Source organism: Coregonus clupeaformis, chromosome 27 (assembly GCF_020615455.1).
Source record: "Coregonus clupeaformis isolate EN_2021a chromosome 27, ASM2061545v1, whole genome shotgun sequence".
In the NCBI taxonomy this organism is placed as follows: Eukaryota; Metazoa; Chordata; class Actinopteri; order Salmoniformes; family Salmonidae; genus Coregonus; species Coregonus clupeaformis.
This window is the reverse complement of record NC_059218.1, coordinates 35,428,396-35,443,362: the sequence shown is the minus strand read 5'-3', so window position 1 is coordinate 35,443,362 and position 14,967 is coordinate 35,428,396. Positions and strand designations below refer to the sequence as shown.

The window sequence follows — 14,967 nt, the reverse complement described above, 5'->3', positions numbered from 1 at the left end:
CGATGCACGAAATATTCAGCGATGATTAAAACAAGTTATTTAGATAATACACAACTAAAACAAGTTCTTTAGACAATACACAACAAAAGCAATTTCACTTCAGACTCATTTCCCCAATCATACAGGATATTGTCATTTAATATGAAATCAGGCTTGACATAGAATGACACTGAACAATTGCACATTGTGGGAGTGCCAATCTCAATTTTTCAGAGATGGTGAAATTACTGTGGAGTACATTACAATAATCACAAACCACAAACTCAAGTAAAACCAAAGGTTGTCAGGACCCTGAAATTACACAAATACCCTTGTACAAGTCTTTGTGGGGTTGTTACTAGGCCTTTGTGTATTACAAGCTCAGCTTGACACTCACACAACACACACATTTAAAATGATCAATACAAATTTGCTAAACTGTACACAAGAAAAAGAATCTAACTTACATACCACAACTAATTCATTATATACTGTATGCACCAGAATGGAATGGATACATAGAACAGAGTACATAGGCTGCGTTAAAAAAAGGCAGCCCAATTCTGATATTTTTCCACTTTGACCAATCAGATCTTTTCATATCATATATTTTTCAGATCTGATTGGTCAAAAGACCAACTAGTGGAAAAAAGATCTGTGTAATGCAGCCATAGTAATGTTAACATCACTTGCTAAAATGTGTACTAGGAGCATTGAGATGTACTTTAAACGTATTTATAAACCTAGAAAAGGTCCAAGCAACCAACCATATTGGCATACTATAAACCAGAAATATATTACACACTAAACGCTCTATGACATTTACATATTGAATACAAATTTAAATCTGGCTGGGGAAGAAAATATACAAATCAATGAACTGAGTCTAAAATCACAAAAATACCTTCATTCAAATCTAAAATGTTTGTGTAAAAGTATAGCTCCCTGAATATGTAAAATATTTTCCTTGACCATTGAAAACATCCCAGAGTGGGCCCTGTTCAATCAAACCATTAACTGAGTACCCAGGACAGTCATTTTTAGTCATATGGTATCTCAGAAACCCAGTCACCTGTTTTGATCGAAAAGGACCCTAAATCTCAGAGCATGTTAGACAGTTTAAAAAAAATCTGGTACACAAGCTGTCAGGTTTACTGAGCTACAGCTATCTGAAGATCAATTAAAAAATAAATATAAACAGGCAATGAAAACATATCCTAAAAACCCCCACCTTACATTAACAAAACACTATATAAAAAGACAAAGACATATGAGATTATAATAATCCACAAAACTTAATATAACATAACTTTTGGATAAACAAACTATTGCCTAGGCAATGTAAGGATAAGGATTCTAACACATGAACAAAGCAAAAGGGAATGTCTACAAGGTCACAAAAGCTGGCAATTTAGTGCACTTGGGAGCAAAAATCCATCTTTAACCTGCAACCAATGCTTGCTATATGCAATTAATGCTTGCTAAATATTTATTTAAGCAAGATAAAACCACAGCTAATGTAATGCCCAGTCTATTTTTAAGTAAGTGTATGTATAAGTATGTAAGAATAGCATTTTCTTTATAAAGCAATACTTTTGGATAGAACCAAACACCACGTATAAGTATAAATTAATGAAAACCCCTTGTTGAGTCTTGTAGAGTCCCAGTCGTCACATTGTATGTCTACCAAGGTTATTATAGTTTTGTGTTGGTATATTTGTAAAAATTTGAAATTCAGTTTAGTTTCAGTTCGTTTTCAGACCTGATTTGTATTTTTTTTTTAAATATACACTACTATTCAAAAGTTTGGGGTCACTTAGAAATGTCTTTGATTTCAAAAGAAAAGCAATTTTCTAGTCCATTTAAATAACATCGAATTGATCAGAAATACAGTGTAGACATTGTTAATGTTGTAAATATCTTCAGTTTCTTGGCAATTTCTCGCATGGAATAGCCTTCATTTCTCAGAACAAGAATAGACTGACGGGTTTCAGAAGAAAGTTATTTGTTTCTGGCCATTTTGAGCCTGTAATCGAACCCTCAATTGCTGATGCTCCAGATACTCAACTAGTCTCAAGAAGGACAGTTTTATTGCTTCTTTAATCAGCACAACAGTTTTCAGCTGTGCTAACATAATTGCATAAGGGTTTTCTAATGATCAATTAGCCTTTTAAAATGATAAACTTGGATTAGCAAACACAACACGCCATTGGAACACAGGACTGATGGTTGCTGATAATGGGCCTCTGTACGCCTATGTAGATATTCCATTAAAAATCAGCCATTTCCAGCTACAATAGCCATTTACAACATGAACAATGTCTACACTGTATTTCTGATCAATTTGATGTTATTTTAATGGACAAAAAATTGCTTTTCTTTCTAAAACAAGGACATTTCTAAGTGACCCCAAACTTTTGAACGGTAGTGTATATGTAGTTTTTATATTATTTCGTTTTAGTGTTAGGGACAAAGCATTCGTGGGATGCTAGGAGCCATTTGGGTTGTATAGTTTGTTGTTTTTGGGATGTCACTTCTTACCACTGAAGGGCAGTTATACACAAGGTGATGGGTCAGCTCATAGGCTAGGTTAGGTTTACATTATAAAGTCAATCTCAATGTGACTTGGATTTAAAAGTAATAGAGCTGAGACTGATGAACAAAAATAAGGTGGAAGGAAACTCTCTACCCGATATTTACACCAATCCAATGCTTTTTTTAAACTTAGTAGTACATGTAAGAGGAATCAAGTTAGCTACCTAGAATATGTTTCCCCTGTTAGCTAATGATAGCTAGGGATAGTGATACACAAACTAGGCCTATTTGAAACGTCACCATCTCCTGGCAGCATTTACCCACCAGATTCAGTAGCTTAAAAAAGCTTGACAACTTTTTACATTGACATTTTAGTCATTTAGCAGACGCTCTTATCCAGAGCGACTTGCAGTATTGAGTGCATACATCTGTCAGTTATCAGTTGCAGCCTTCATCCGCCATTGAACTCCATTAAAAACCCCATTGAAAACCCAATTACAAGTTGAGAAAAAACCCAAAACTGACTAGAATCACTACTCTCGGCGGGTCTGACCTAGAGTATGTGGACAACTACAAATACCTAGGTGTCTGGTTAGACTGTAAACTCTCCTTCCAGACTCACATTAAGCATCTCCGATCAAAAGTTAGCTGCCAAACATGCCCTCGTAAAACTGACTATTCTACCGATCCTTGACTTCGGCGATGTCATTTACAAAATAGCCTCTAACACTCTACTCAGCAAATTGGATGTAGTCTATCACAGTGCCATCCGTTTTGTCACCAAAGCCCCATATACTACCCACCATTGTGACCTGTACGCTCTTGTTGGCTGGTCCTCACTACATATTTGTTGCCAAACCCACTGGCTCCAGGTCATCTATAAATCACTGCTAGGCAAATCCCCGCCTTATCTTAGCTCATTGGTCACCTTAGCAACACCCACCTGTAGTATGCGCTCCAGCAGGTATATCTCACTGGTCATCCCCAAAGCTAACACCTCCTTTGGCCGCCATTCCTTCCATTTCTCTGCTGCCAATGACTGGAACGAACTGCAAAAATCTCTGAAGCTGGAGACTCTTATCTCCATCACTAACTTTAAGCATCAGTTAGGTGAAAAATCTGTCGATGTGCCCTTGAGCAAGGCACTTAACCCTAATTGCTCCTGTAAGTCGCTCTGGATAAGAGCGTCTGCTAAAATGACAAAAAAAAAAAAAAAAATTGTCAGAGCACCTTACCGATCACTGCACCTGTACACAGCCCATCTGAAATTATCCCACCCAACTACCTCATCCCTATATTGTTATTTATTTTGCTCATTTGCACCCTAGTATCTCTATTTGCACATCATCTTTTGCATATCTATCATTCCAGTGTTAATACAAAATTGTAACTATTTTGCACTATGGCCTATTTATTGCCTTACCTCCATAACTTACTACATTCGCACACACTGTATATATATTTTCTGTTTGTATTTTTGACTTTATGTTTTGTTTACCCCGTATGTAACTCTGTGTTGTTGTTTTTATCGCACTGCTTTGCTTTATCTTGGCCAGGTCGCAGTTGTAAATGATAACTTGTTCTCAACTGGCTTACCTGGTTAAATAAAGGTGGGGGAAAAAAATAAAAAATTATTCATGAGGGTTTTTGTTTAATTTTAGTTAGTTTTGGAGTCAAAAATAATAGTTTCAGTATAGTTTTAGTTTTTTTAAACAAGTTTGTTAATTATTTAATTTCAGTTTACTAAATCGTTTTTTCAAGATTCGTTTTCGTTTCTGCATTAGTTGACTATAATAACCTTAATGCATACCAATCAAGGCCTGAGGATTTTAAGAACTTGCTCAGGCTTGACAACCCGGTTTCCCACTCAGCTACACCCTGGTCTTCTCAGCTACACCCCGGTCTTCTCAGCTACACCCTGGTCTTCTCAGCTACACCCTGATCTTCTCAGCTACACCCTGGTCTTCTCAGCTACACCCCGGTCTTCTCAGCTACACCCCGGTCTTCTGCTTTATCCAGTCCCTGTATTTGGTGACGTGGGTGTAGACGCCAGGTTTGTTCCTGCGGGCACAGCCGTCCCCCCAGCTCACCACTCCGGCCAAGAAGAAACGTCCACTGTGCCCCATGGAGGATAACGGACCTCCAGAGTCTCCCTGTCAGAAGGAGCAGGGCAAAGACAGCATGATGATGATAACGTAAAGAGGGGGAAAGATAAATATGCAACAAGAAAGATTGTCTAGCTGCTGGGTGGGTTACCTGACAGGCATCTACTCCTCCATCCAGTACACCAGCACATAACATGTTGGAAGTCGTCTGTCCTTCCATCAGGGTGTTACACACTGTGCCATTAATGATACGGACCTCTGCCTTCTGCAACATTGATGCCTCGAAACCTGGGATAGTGAATGACACTCAGTCAGCATCAACAGTAGTCAGAGGTTAAAACAAGAAGAAATGGGGCCTCCCGAGTGGCGCAGCGGTCTAAGGCACTGCAGTGCTTGAGGCGTCACAACAGATCCGGGTTCGATCCCAGGCTGTGTCGCAGCCGGCCGTGACCAGGAGACCCATAAGGCGACGCGCAATTGGCCTAGCGTCGTCCGGGTTAGGGGAGGGTTTGGCCGGCCGGGATGTCATTGTCCCATCGCGCTCTAGCGACTCCTGTGGCGGGCCGGGCGCATGCACGCTGACACGGTCGCCAGTTCTAAGGTGTTTCCTCCGACACATTGGTGCGGCTGGCTTCCGGGTTAAGCAAGCAGTGTGTCAAGAAGCAGTGCGGTTTGGCAGGGTCATGTTTCTGAGGACGAGTGGCTCTCGACCTTCGCCTCTCCGAGTCCGTACAGGAGTTGCAGCGATGGGACAAGACTGTAACTACCAATTGGATATCACGAAATTGGGGAGAGAAATTATAATAATAATAATAATAGCAGAGGAAATGTGAAGTGTATTACTACAGAACAAGGTGGGGGAAACTACTGCAGCTATACACCGGATTCTACTCACCCCCCTCTCTGGTGGTCCCCCAGCCAGTGATCCACACTGGCTTGCCAGCAGGGAAGTCATGCGTGGCTGTGGGAAGACAGATTGGCCAGATGTTCTGGTTGAGTGTGACAGGACTGTCCAGTTCCATAAGAGCTATGTCATTGTCGTAGGTATGGGCTTGGTAGCCAGGGTGGGGGATGATCTGTTTCAGGTTCTTCTTCACCGTCCATTTGTTAGTCTGACTCTGAACATGAAGCCCAAGGTATGCTTCCCATTGTTGAGGTTGAGAATACCTGTTGGAACACACACTCTTAGTTCACAGATTTTGAAAGCTGAACTGAAAACAGGAGCGGTTACAGGGAACAGTCCTTAGAGCAGTAAATAAAGTGGGAAAACGTACAGTGGTGTGAATAAAACGTAGTAAGAGTAGGAACAATAAAGTGAGTACGTACTTGACTTTGACGTCATCCTGGACACAGTGGGCAGCAGTGACGAGCCAGCGGTCGTTGATAACTGAGGCTCCACACACATGTTTAGACCCTCGGATGTGAAGGCTAACCTGCCAGGGCCACTCCCCCTCAATGGAGGCCTGCCCACCCACAATACGGGAGTGTCTGTAAGGCCGTATACCACACTCTGCACACAGACACACGCACAAACAAATCTGCAAATGAATGAGGACCACAATGGAAACAAGTCTGACTTTTTGTCTACATAATCCTCTGGGATTTTGGTACATGTATTGGTTGCCTGTTGTTTTAAACTGTCAAATAAAATTACATTAAAATGACATTCAGAAGTCAGGGTAATGGTGGTAAAAGTTGGTCTGATGATGTAGAGGCAGCTGTGTGAGATATCTAAACTTACGACAGTTTGCCTCGTCTGAGCCATCATCACAGTCCTCTTCTTCATCGCACTCTGGGTTCAGCTTGCTAATGCACATGTTGTTCTTACACTTGTAAGTATACTCTGAGCATTGCAGGACTAGAGCTGGACACAAGGAGATGAGGAGTCAGTCACACAAAGGTCAAAGGTCATGATTATATTGGTAGCCAGTTGTATTCTACTACAACTATTTCTCTTTGGATACGTACATTTTGCGCACTTTGATTCATCAGAGCCGTCAGCACAGTCAGCACGACCATCACATTTCAGTCTCTCTGAGATACAGCTTCCATTCCGGCAGGAAAACTCTCCTGATTTACAACTCCCTGCAGAGAGGACATAGGAAACAACATTCAGTAACACACAGTGGTAACAATGATGAGATAATCTTATGTGTGACCTCTCCACTGATGTATGTTGTTGACTTACCACAGTTTTCCTCGTCTGTGCTGTCCCCACAGTCATTGACGCCATCACACTGCCAGAACTTGACTTTACACAGACCATTTCTACATTTGATTTGATCTGGCTCACACTCTGTACAGAGACAAGACATCAACTTAGATCACATAATAATTTGGAGGTAGCCTAATCTCTCTTGTAGAGTCAAATCAAGTATCCGTTTATGAAGGTGACTTTATAAACATAAGCACACTCAGACGGAAACACTTGAGAAGAATAGACATGTTATAATGTAGTTATTGGTCTGTAATCACTGCAAATCTGTACTCACAACAGGTTTTAAAGTATACACTGTAGATGTTAGTTTAAGAAAAAACGGTGTACTGATAACAATGTTTCTGGCTTACGAGTAGTTGGCACAAAGGCTTCAAACTCAGCAGTGAAACCTGAATCCACATAGGACATGTCCGAGTTAAATATCACCACTATCTTGTTGACTGTGTTGGTGACCACAGTGCTGTAGGGCTTATCTCCACATAGCCTGCAACACAGAATGTCAAAAAGAGGCAAAGATCAGCAATGTGCATCAATTAGGGACATTGCTGATATTAATAGTACATTCTTCAAAATTCATAACGGATATACTGACACCAAGAAGATACCATGACTCACTTTTCACTGTTGACCTCTACATAGTCCTTAGGACAATTATTATTGTTCTGTCCTGGCTCAGACATCAACAGCTTGTTGAACTGCACCTTGACAGACTTCCCTTCTGGGACCTGAAAGAGAATAGAATGGTAGGTTGAAGTTAAAATATACAGATTCTCACTCTATAAGGGCAGCAGCAGCAGGCTCCACAACAAAAATGGAACATTTGTTTACCTCAATGTCCCAGACACACTTGGTGAGAGGTGGGTAATGGGAGGGAAAGTTTGGAGATGTGAAGGTGCCATTAAGTCCTGATAATTTACCACCACAATCTACACAGAAAGAGAAACATATCATGAGTATCATGACCATTGGGGACACAACATGATATTCATTCCACACCCCATGATCATCCTAATAGTAGCTGCACCTTGGCTCTTGAGGGGAACCTGAGAGTAGGTGGCTCTGAAGCCAGGGTAGTTCTTCTCCTTGTTGGTTACCAGTGTCAGCAGCATGACGTTTCCAGAGGAAATGAACGACAGAGGCTCATTGCGAGTGTAATATCCACATTTCCTGGACAGAGATCAACACATGATTTAACTGAGGCAGACAATTGCACTTGGATGGAACTCATGAGTCACGAGGCAGGAATCTGAAGGAAATATCAGTGGGAAAATGTTGACTATGTTTCTTGTCTCCACTTTCTCTTGATCCTAAAAGTACTGTACAACTCCTTACTACTCACTCTGCCATGACACGCTGCTCCAATGGCACCAGGGAGTCATACACCTTGATGAAGTCGCTCTGACAGTCAGCCTCTAAGCTGAAGGTGTCAAACTCCAGTTTAATCCTGTAGCCTCGGTCAGCATGTAGTCTCCACGCTACGTATGTGTTTGGAGGGTATGGAGAATCAGGAAAGCCAGGTGACTGTAATGTGGCCGTGTGATTCTCACTGATGTGATAGTAATAGGTTTGGGGGGCTGAGAAACGGACAGACAAATATAGTAGACAAGCTCAGTGAGATGCATTTTGACGGCCTGTAGCTCAATTGGTAGAGCATGGCGCTTGTAACGCCAGGGTAGTGGGTTCAATCCCCAGGACCACCCATACGTAAAAATGTATGCGCACATGACTGTAAGTCGCTTTGGATAAAAGCGTCTGCTAAATGGCATATTATATTATATATTATTATAATAGTTGAAACCATAACAGCGAATGTTGTTTCTCACCATTCAATATGGCCTTTGTCATACGTGCATCCAGAGCTGTGAAATTGAGACACATATAAGACAGTAGCATGGAGCAAATAAAACAAAACTGGTCTGATCTTTAACAGCTCTTTTTTTTATCCTTTGGATAGAGAATGTGAAAGAAATGACTAAAAAAGCTCCTATTAACATAGGCTATAATAGGGATGCATACAAGAGTATAGGTACCTTTTCACATCCCAAGGCTGAGTGATATGAACCATTTACTGTACCTCCAGACATCACATTGTTGATGAGCAGGGAGCTGGTCGGCCGGCGACCCATCCCCATCCTCCCCTTCGGACTTCCCTCCATCGGATCCATGGAGACAATAGCTTCATCCACTGCAGACTTCCGACCGATCGGTACATCAAACTCAGACAGGTAGTAGGCCACTACATTGTCCTCACTCCCTCCGTTACCTTCACTACAGTGGAAAGACACATTGTGATTTAGAATAAGCAGCAAGAAAACATAACAATTGTGGGTTGAATTGAAACAAATGTACTGTCTGCTACCCTTTGTTGTAATGTCTTTATAATGTCATCAACTTTAGGTAAGCAACCATAACTATCTGTGTATTTCAAAGTGACCTTAAGGGAGTGGTTAAATGGGGAACTAATACCTGAAGGCTTGCACTGTGGATCCCACTAAATATTTATCCAGATCTTTATGTTTAGAGTAGATCAGCTTCAGCTGAAAAGCAGCAAGATAAAACATGTTATTGTAGCTACCAGGACCTGCTCTAAATCATAGAGAAGGTGATAAAGTAGAAACAACAGAAAACAGCAGACACACAAATCCTTTATTCAACAGCCATTTAGCAAGGTGTGGTTTTAGTGTAGAGGACTCCTAAAGATACAGATCCTCATCATCCTGTCTTACCTGCTGTGACACCTGCATGGCCAGTTGTTTGAACTCATTGCTGTTGGGGTTGTCGTAGGAATCTATAAATCTTTGGTTGGTGATACTCATAGAGCCAATGTACATCTTTTTCAATCTCACCTCTCCTCTACGCACTGCAAAATAAGAGAGGGACAGGAGTGTGGACCAGAATAAGTATACTAATGGGACCAGAATAAGTATACTAATGGGACCAGAATAAGTATACTACTGGGACCAGAATAATTATACTAATGAGGCCAGAATAAGTATACCAATGGGACCAGAATAAGTATACTACTGGGACCAGAATAAGTATACTACTGGGACCAGAATAAGTATACTACTGGGACCAGAATAAGTATACTACTGGGACCAGAATAATTATACTAATGAAGCCAGAATAAGTATACCAATGGGACCAGAATAATTATACTAATGAGGCCAGAATAATTATACTAATGAGGCCAGAATAAGTATACTAATGAGGCCAGAATAAGTATACCAATGGGACCAGAATAATTATACTAATGAGGCCAGAATAATTATACTAATGAGGCCAGAGTAAGTATACCAATGGGACCAGAATAAGTATACTACTGGGACCAGAATAAGTATACTACTGGAACCAGAATAAGTATACTACTGGGACCAGAATAAGTATACTACTGGGACCAGAATAATTATACTAATGAAGCCAGAATAAGTATACCAATGGGACCAGAATAATTATACTAATGAGGCCAGATTAATTATACTAATGAGGCCAGAATAAGTATACTAATGAGGCCAGAATAAGTATACCAATGGGACCAGAATAATTATACTAATGAGGCCAGAATAATTATACTAATGAGGCCAGAATAAGTATACCAATGGGACCAGAATAAGTATACTACTGGGACCAGAATAATTATACTAATGAAGCCAGAATAAGTATACCAATGGGACCAGAATAATTATACTAATGAGGCCAGAATAATTATACTAATGAGGCCAGAATAAGTATACTAATGAGGCCAGAATAAGTATACCAATGGGACCAGAATAATTATACTAATGAGGCCAGAATAATTATACTAATGAGGCCAGAATAAGTATACCAATGGGACCAGAATAAGTATACTACTGGGACCAGAATAAGTATACTACTGGGACCAGAATAAGTATACTACTGGGACCAGAATAATTATAATAATGAAGCCAGAATAAGTATACCAATGGGACCAGAATAATTATACTAATGAGGCCAGAATAATTATACTAATGAGGCCAGAATAAGTACACTACTGGGACCAGAATAAGTATACTACTGGGACCAGAATAAGTATACTAATGAGGCCAGAGAAAGTATACTAATGGCACCAGAATAAGTATACTACTGGGACCAGAATAAGTATACTAATGAGGCCAGAGAAAGTATACTAATGGTACCAGAATAAGTATATTAATGGGACCAGAATAAGTATACTACTGGGACCAGAATAAGTATATTAATGGGACCAGAATAAGTATACTACTGGGACCAGAATAAGTATACTACTGGGACCAGAATAAGTATACTAATGGGTAATGGCTCTATAGGGGTTGAGTGAGGGTGGACAATATACTCACAGTGGAAATGCCAAACCAGCAGGCCTGTCGTGAGTGCAATGACTGCTGCCAATCCCACGAGGCCAATCCCAACAAAAAGTGTTTTATTCCCTCTCTTTTTCTCCAGCTTCTTGGTGTCTGGGGCTGGCAAGAATGTGACAGAATTTTCCCAGTCATCATCCTACAAGTGAGAAAATAATGTTATTTTACTTGCATTTCATTTCAACATAAACATGTCAGTGCTCATGACAATGGCAGCAAAAAAACATGGAGAAATGTCTCCCTAGATAGTAGTTGGGTTTATATCGACAGCACATTCAATCAATCTATGACAACATGAATGTACTAACCTGTCAAATGATCTGTCCTTAGGTGTGTTATCAGCTTCCATATTACTACTTATGGTGCCTTCATAACGCAGTTATATCAATTGTTACTGCAATTGAATTAACCAGTGCAAGTCAAGTCCTGTCTGATTCAACAACTACTACATTTTCCAACAACCACACCCTACTTGAATGTATCAGTTATAGACTACTCTTGAGTGTCTAAAGAGCCATACCCTTTTTGACAAATTGTCTCACATGCAGCCTATGCCATATGATCTACCAGGCATTCCATTTCAAAGGGAGCAGCACTGAGAGGAATGCTGCTTACATAATACACTGAGTATACAAAACATAAAGGACACCTGCTCTTTCCATGACATAGACTGACCGGGTGAATTCAGGTGAAAGCTATGATCCCTTATTGATGTCAGTTGTTAAATCCACTTCAATCAGTGTAGATGAAGGGGAGGAGACAGGTTAAAGAAGGATTTTTAAGCCTTGAGACAATTGAGACATGGATTGTGTATGTGTGCCATTCAGAGGGGCAAGACAAAAGATTTAAGTGCCTTTGACCGGGGTATGGTAGTAGGTGCCAGGCGCACCGGTTTGAGTGAGTCAAGAACTGCAATGGTTCTGGGTTTTTCACGCTCAACAGTTTCCCATGTGTATCAAGAATGATCCACCAACCAAAGGACATCCAGCCAACTTGACACAACTGTGGGAAGCATTGGAGTCAACTTGGGACAGCATCCCTGTGGAACACTTTCGACACCTTGTAGAGTCCAAGCCCCAATGAATTGAGGCTGTTCTGATGGCAAAAGGAGGTGCAACTCAATAGTGGAGTGAAGTCCACGGGGTTCCTTACAAATTCTTCCAGCCGCTTATTTATTTGGAAGAGACACGACTGAACTACAACTTCCGTTTAAGAAGAAAACAGAACTCAACAGTATTTGGAGTACATGTTTTTGTTGCTTTTCTGTTACTTTTTCAACAGAATCGCTGCAATGAATACACCCCTGGTTTCCACTCTAGAAATACACTGACATTGTACGAATGTTTTGTGCAGTCAGTGTATTTCTAGAGTGGAAACCAGGGGTGTATTCACCCAAATATATTAAAATTACACATAGCCTACATTTGATTATGTTTATCAAGTGTGCTGAGGTGGAGGAGGTGGACTTTGCTGGCTGGATGTGTAAAACCATGGGCCTCAACCAACCCAGCACCCCCACCCGCGTCACAGAATGAACAGCCCAACGCCAAGCTGCTTCCCACATTAGGATCCCTGGTGTCTCACTTTGACACACACACACACACACTTTGGCACCTGTTTCGTCTTGCTCTTAAAGGTTTCAGCACTCTCTCTAAAGTACACTTATCATCAACAGGGCCCATTGACTCATTGTATGACCACAGATTTCCCATGCCAGTGTCAGGGTGGATCTACACACAAGTCATGCTCTTTTTCTCCAATCATCATGTTAACGAGAAGGTACAAAGCATGAAAGGGCTGCCAGGTTATAATTTAATTAATTGCCATTGTTATCATCTTACCACATTTGTATTGTGAACTCCTGTAGCTCAATTGGTAGAGTATGGCGCTTGCAACGCCAGGGTTGTGGGTTCGATTCCCACGGGGGGGCAGTATGAAAAATGTATGCACTAACTGTAAGTCGCTCTGGATAAGAGCGTCTGCTAAAATGACTAAAATGTTTTAAAAAATTGATGAAACGTGCTATGATGAATTGCTTAGATTAGAGAAAATCGATAACATAACAACTGTATTAGTTACAGTACAATACCTGCGTTTTCGGGGTGAACTTCGTCCCAGAATCCATAACAGAAGAACGTCACGTGTGGAAATTGACAGATATTTGATTTCACTGTCCTTTAAAATGTTATTTATTTTTTCAGTTTCGGTCAAATTCTACAAGCCTTGAGAATGATTATCGACAGCCTCGGTCCATTGTCTTCAATATTACGGCGACAGGTGTCTCGCAGGTAAATCCACACCAGTCATTACGAATAGGTTGTCATTTCCCCCCGTTAGAAAGTATTCTGAAGGATATCAAAACAACCGAAAAGTTAATTAATTTCGATAGTAATTTGTGTTTATTTAAAAAGTCGATAGTATGCCTATTGTGGACAGATCCAAGCGACAGAAACCAAGCCGCCTATCCATTCGACTTCCTGTGTACAGGTGATATACTGAAAGGTGGGGGAGAAGACGACTGACTGAATAGAGAGAGGAACAAGGAAATAAAACCTGTGGCACACATTCTGCTCATCCATAGGTTACTATTAAAATCCTGATGTCTTCAGTTTAGACCACCCTATCCTGCTCATAGTTTTGTATCCTGTAATATTTGTCAATTTTGAAACACATAAATTTGTTGGTTTGCAAGACCAACAGCTTGAGTTGCTGGGCCTGGGGTTCATGTTGGCTTCACTAACATATGTATGGTGGCGTGGCTTATGGATCTGGAGCAAACTTGTGTGTCTGAATTCATCTTAGGGCTAGTGACTATCAAACAGAAGACAAATCACTGCCATTTAGATCAAATAAAGATATGGAAAGAAGTAGTCCAGTTGAGGACCCGAACTGATATCATTATACGACAAGTTGGTATGCTTAGGCCACACACTGTATATAATAACGTATGTCTTTCACTGGAGGGCCAGTAGTCTGTCTGATCCAGCAGCACTAGAGGGCGTAGTATAACATTACAATATGACTGTGAGTCTACCTGGTTACTATTGTTGTGCAGTTAACAATAGCTCCTGCGTCATCAGAGTGATGTGTTTAGTGCAATTTCATTGCAGTTTGACAGCATCGGCAGTATCAAAAAAACGACTGCCATATTTAGACCTGGGCAGAGCGGTGTACTGAAAGAGCAGTACTGAAACACTGTGGAAAAGAAACAGCTTGATGAGTTAGTTGGTTGTATCTTAATCAAATAGATTGAGATACTTACATTTACATTTTAGTCATTTAGCAGACGCTCTTATCCAGAGTGACTTACAGTTAGTGATTGCATACATTTTCATACTTCATCATAGCCGCGGGAAGTAGTTTGGGGGTGAGGTGCTGCGATTTTTTTTTCCAGCGCTGAAGACATCTATATCGGTCTGCTAATACAGGACTAGTAAAGGACCAGTGCACTACTTTTGTGGAAAAATGTACAGTTGAAGTCGGAAGTTTACATACACCTTAGCCAAATACATTTAAACTCAGTTTGTCACAATTCCTGACATTTAATCCTAGTAAATATTCCCTGTTTTAGGTCAGTTAGGATCACCACTTTATTTTAAGAATGTGAAATGTCAGAATAATAGTAGAGATAATTATTTATTTCAGCTTTTATTTATTTCATCACATTCCCAGTGGGTCAGAAGTTTACATACACTCAATTAGTATTTGGTAGCATTGCCTTTAAATTGTTTAACTTGGGTCAAACGTTTCAGATAGCCTTCCACAAGCTTCC

The 14,967-nt window shown here is 40.5% G+C and overlaps 1 protein-coding gene across 1 annotated transcript; it reads right to left on the bottom strand.

The window, feature by feature from the left end:
* Window positions 1-4,163: 4,163 nt before the first annotated feature.
* Window positions 4,164-13,656, bottom strand: st14b (ST14 transmembrane serine protease matriptase b). Its single transcript, XM_041850201.1, has 18 exons — window positions 13,285-13,656; window positions 11,175-11,334; window positions 9,564-9,697; window positions 9,304-9,374; window positions 8,912-9,105; window positions 8,661-8,696; window positions 8,177-8,411; window positions 7,862-8,004; window positions 7,666-7,763; window positions 7,453-7,562; window positions 7,188-7,321; window positions 6,808-6,915; window positions 6,588-6,704; window positions 6,361-6,483; window positions 5,946-6,129; window positions 5,515-5,786; window positions 4,771-4,907; window positions 4,164-4,667 (listed from the first exon to the last, which is right to left on the bottom strand). The coding sequence occupies exons 1-18, from the start codon at window positions 13,318-13,320 to the stop codon at window positions 4,506-4,508; spliced, it is 2,454 nt and encodes an 817-aa protein (XP_041706135.1). The 5' UTR covers window positions 13,321-13,656; the 3' UTR covers window positions 4,164-4,505.
* Window positions 13,657-14,967: the final 1,311 nt, after the last annotated feature.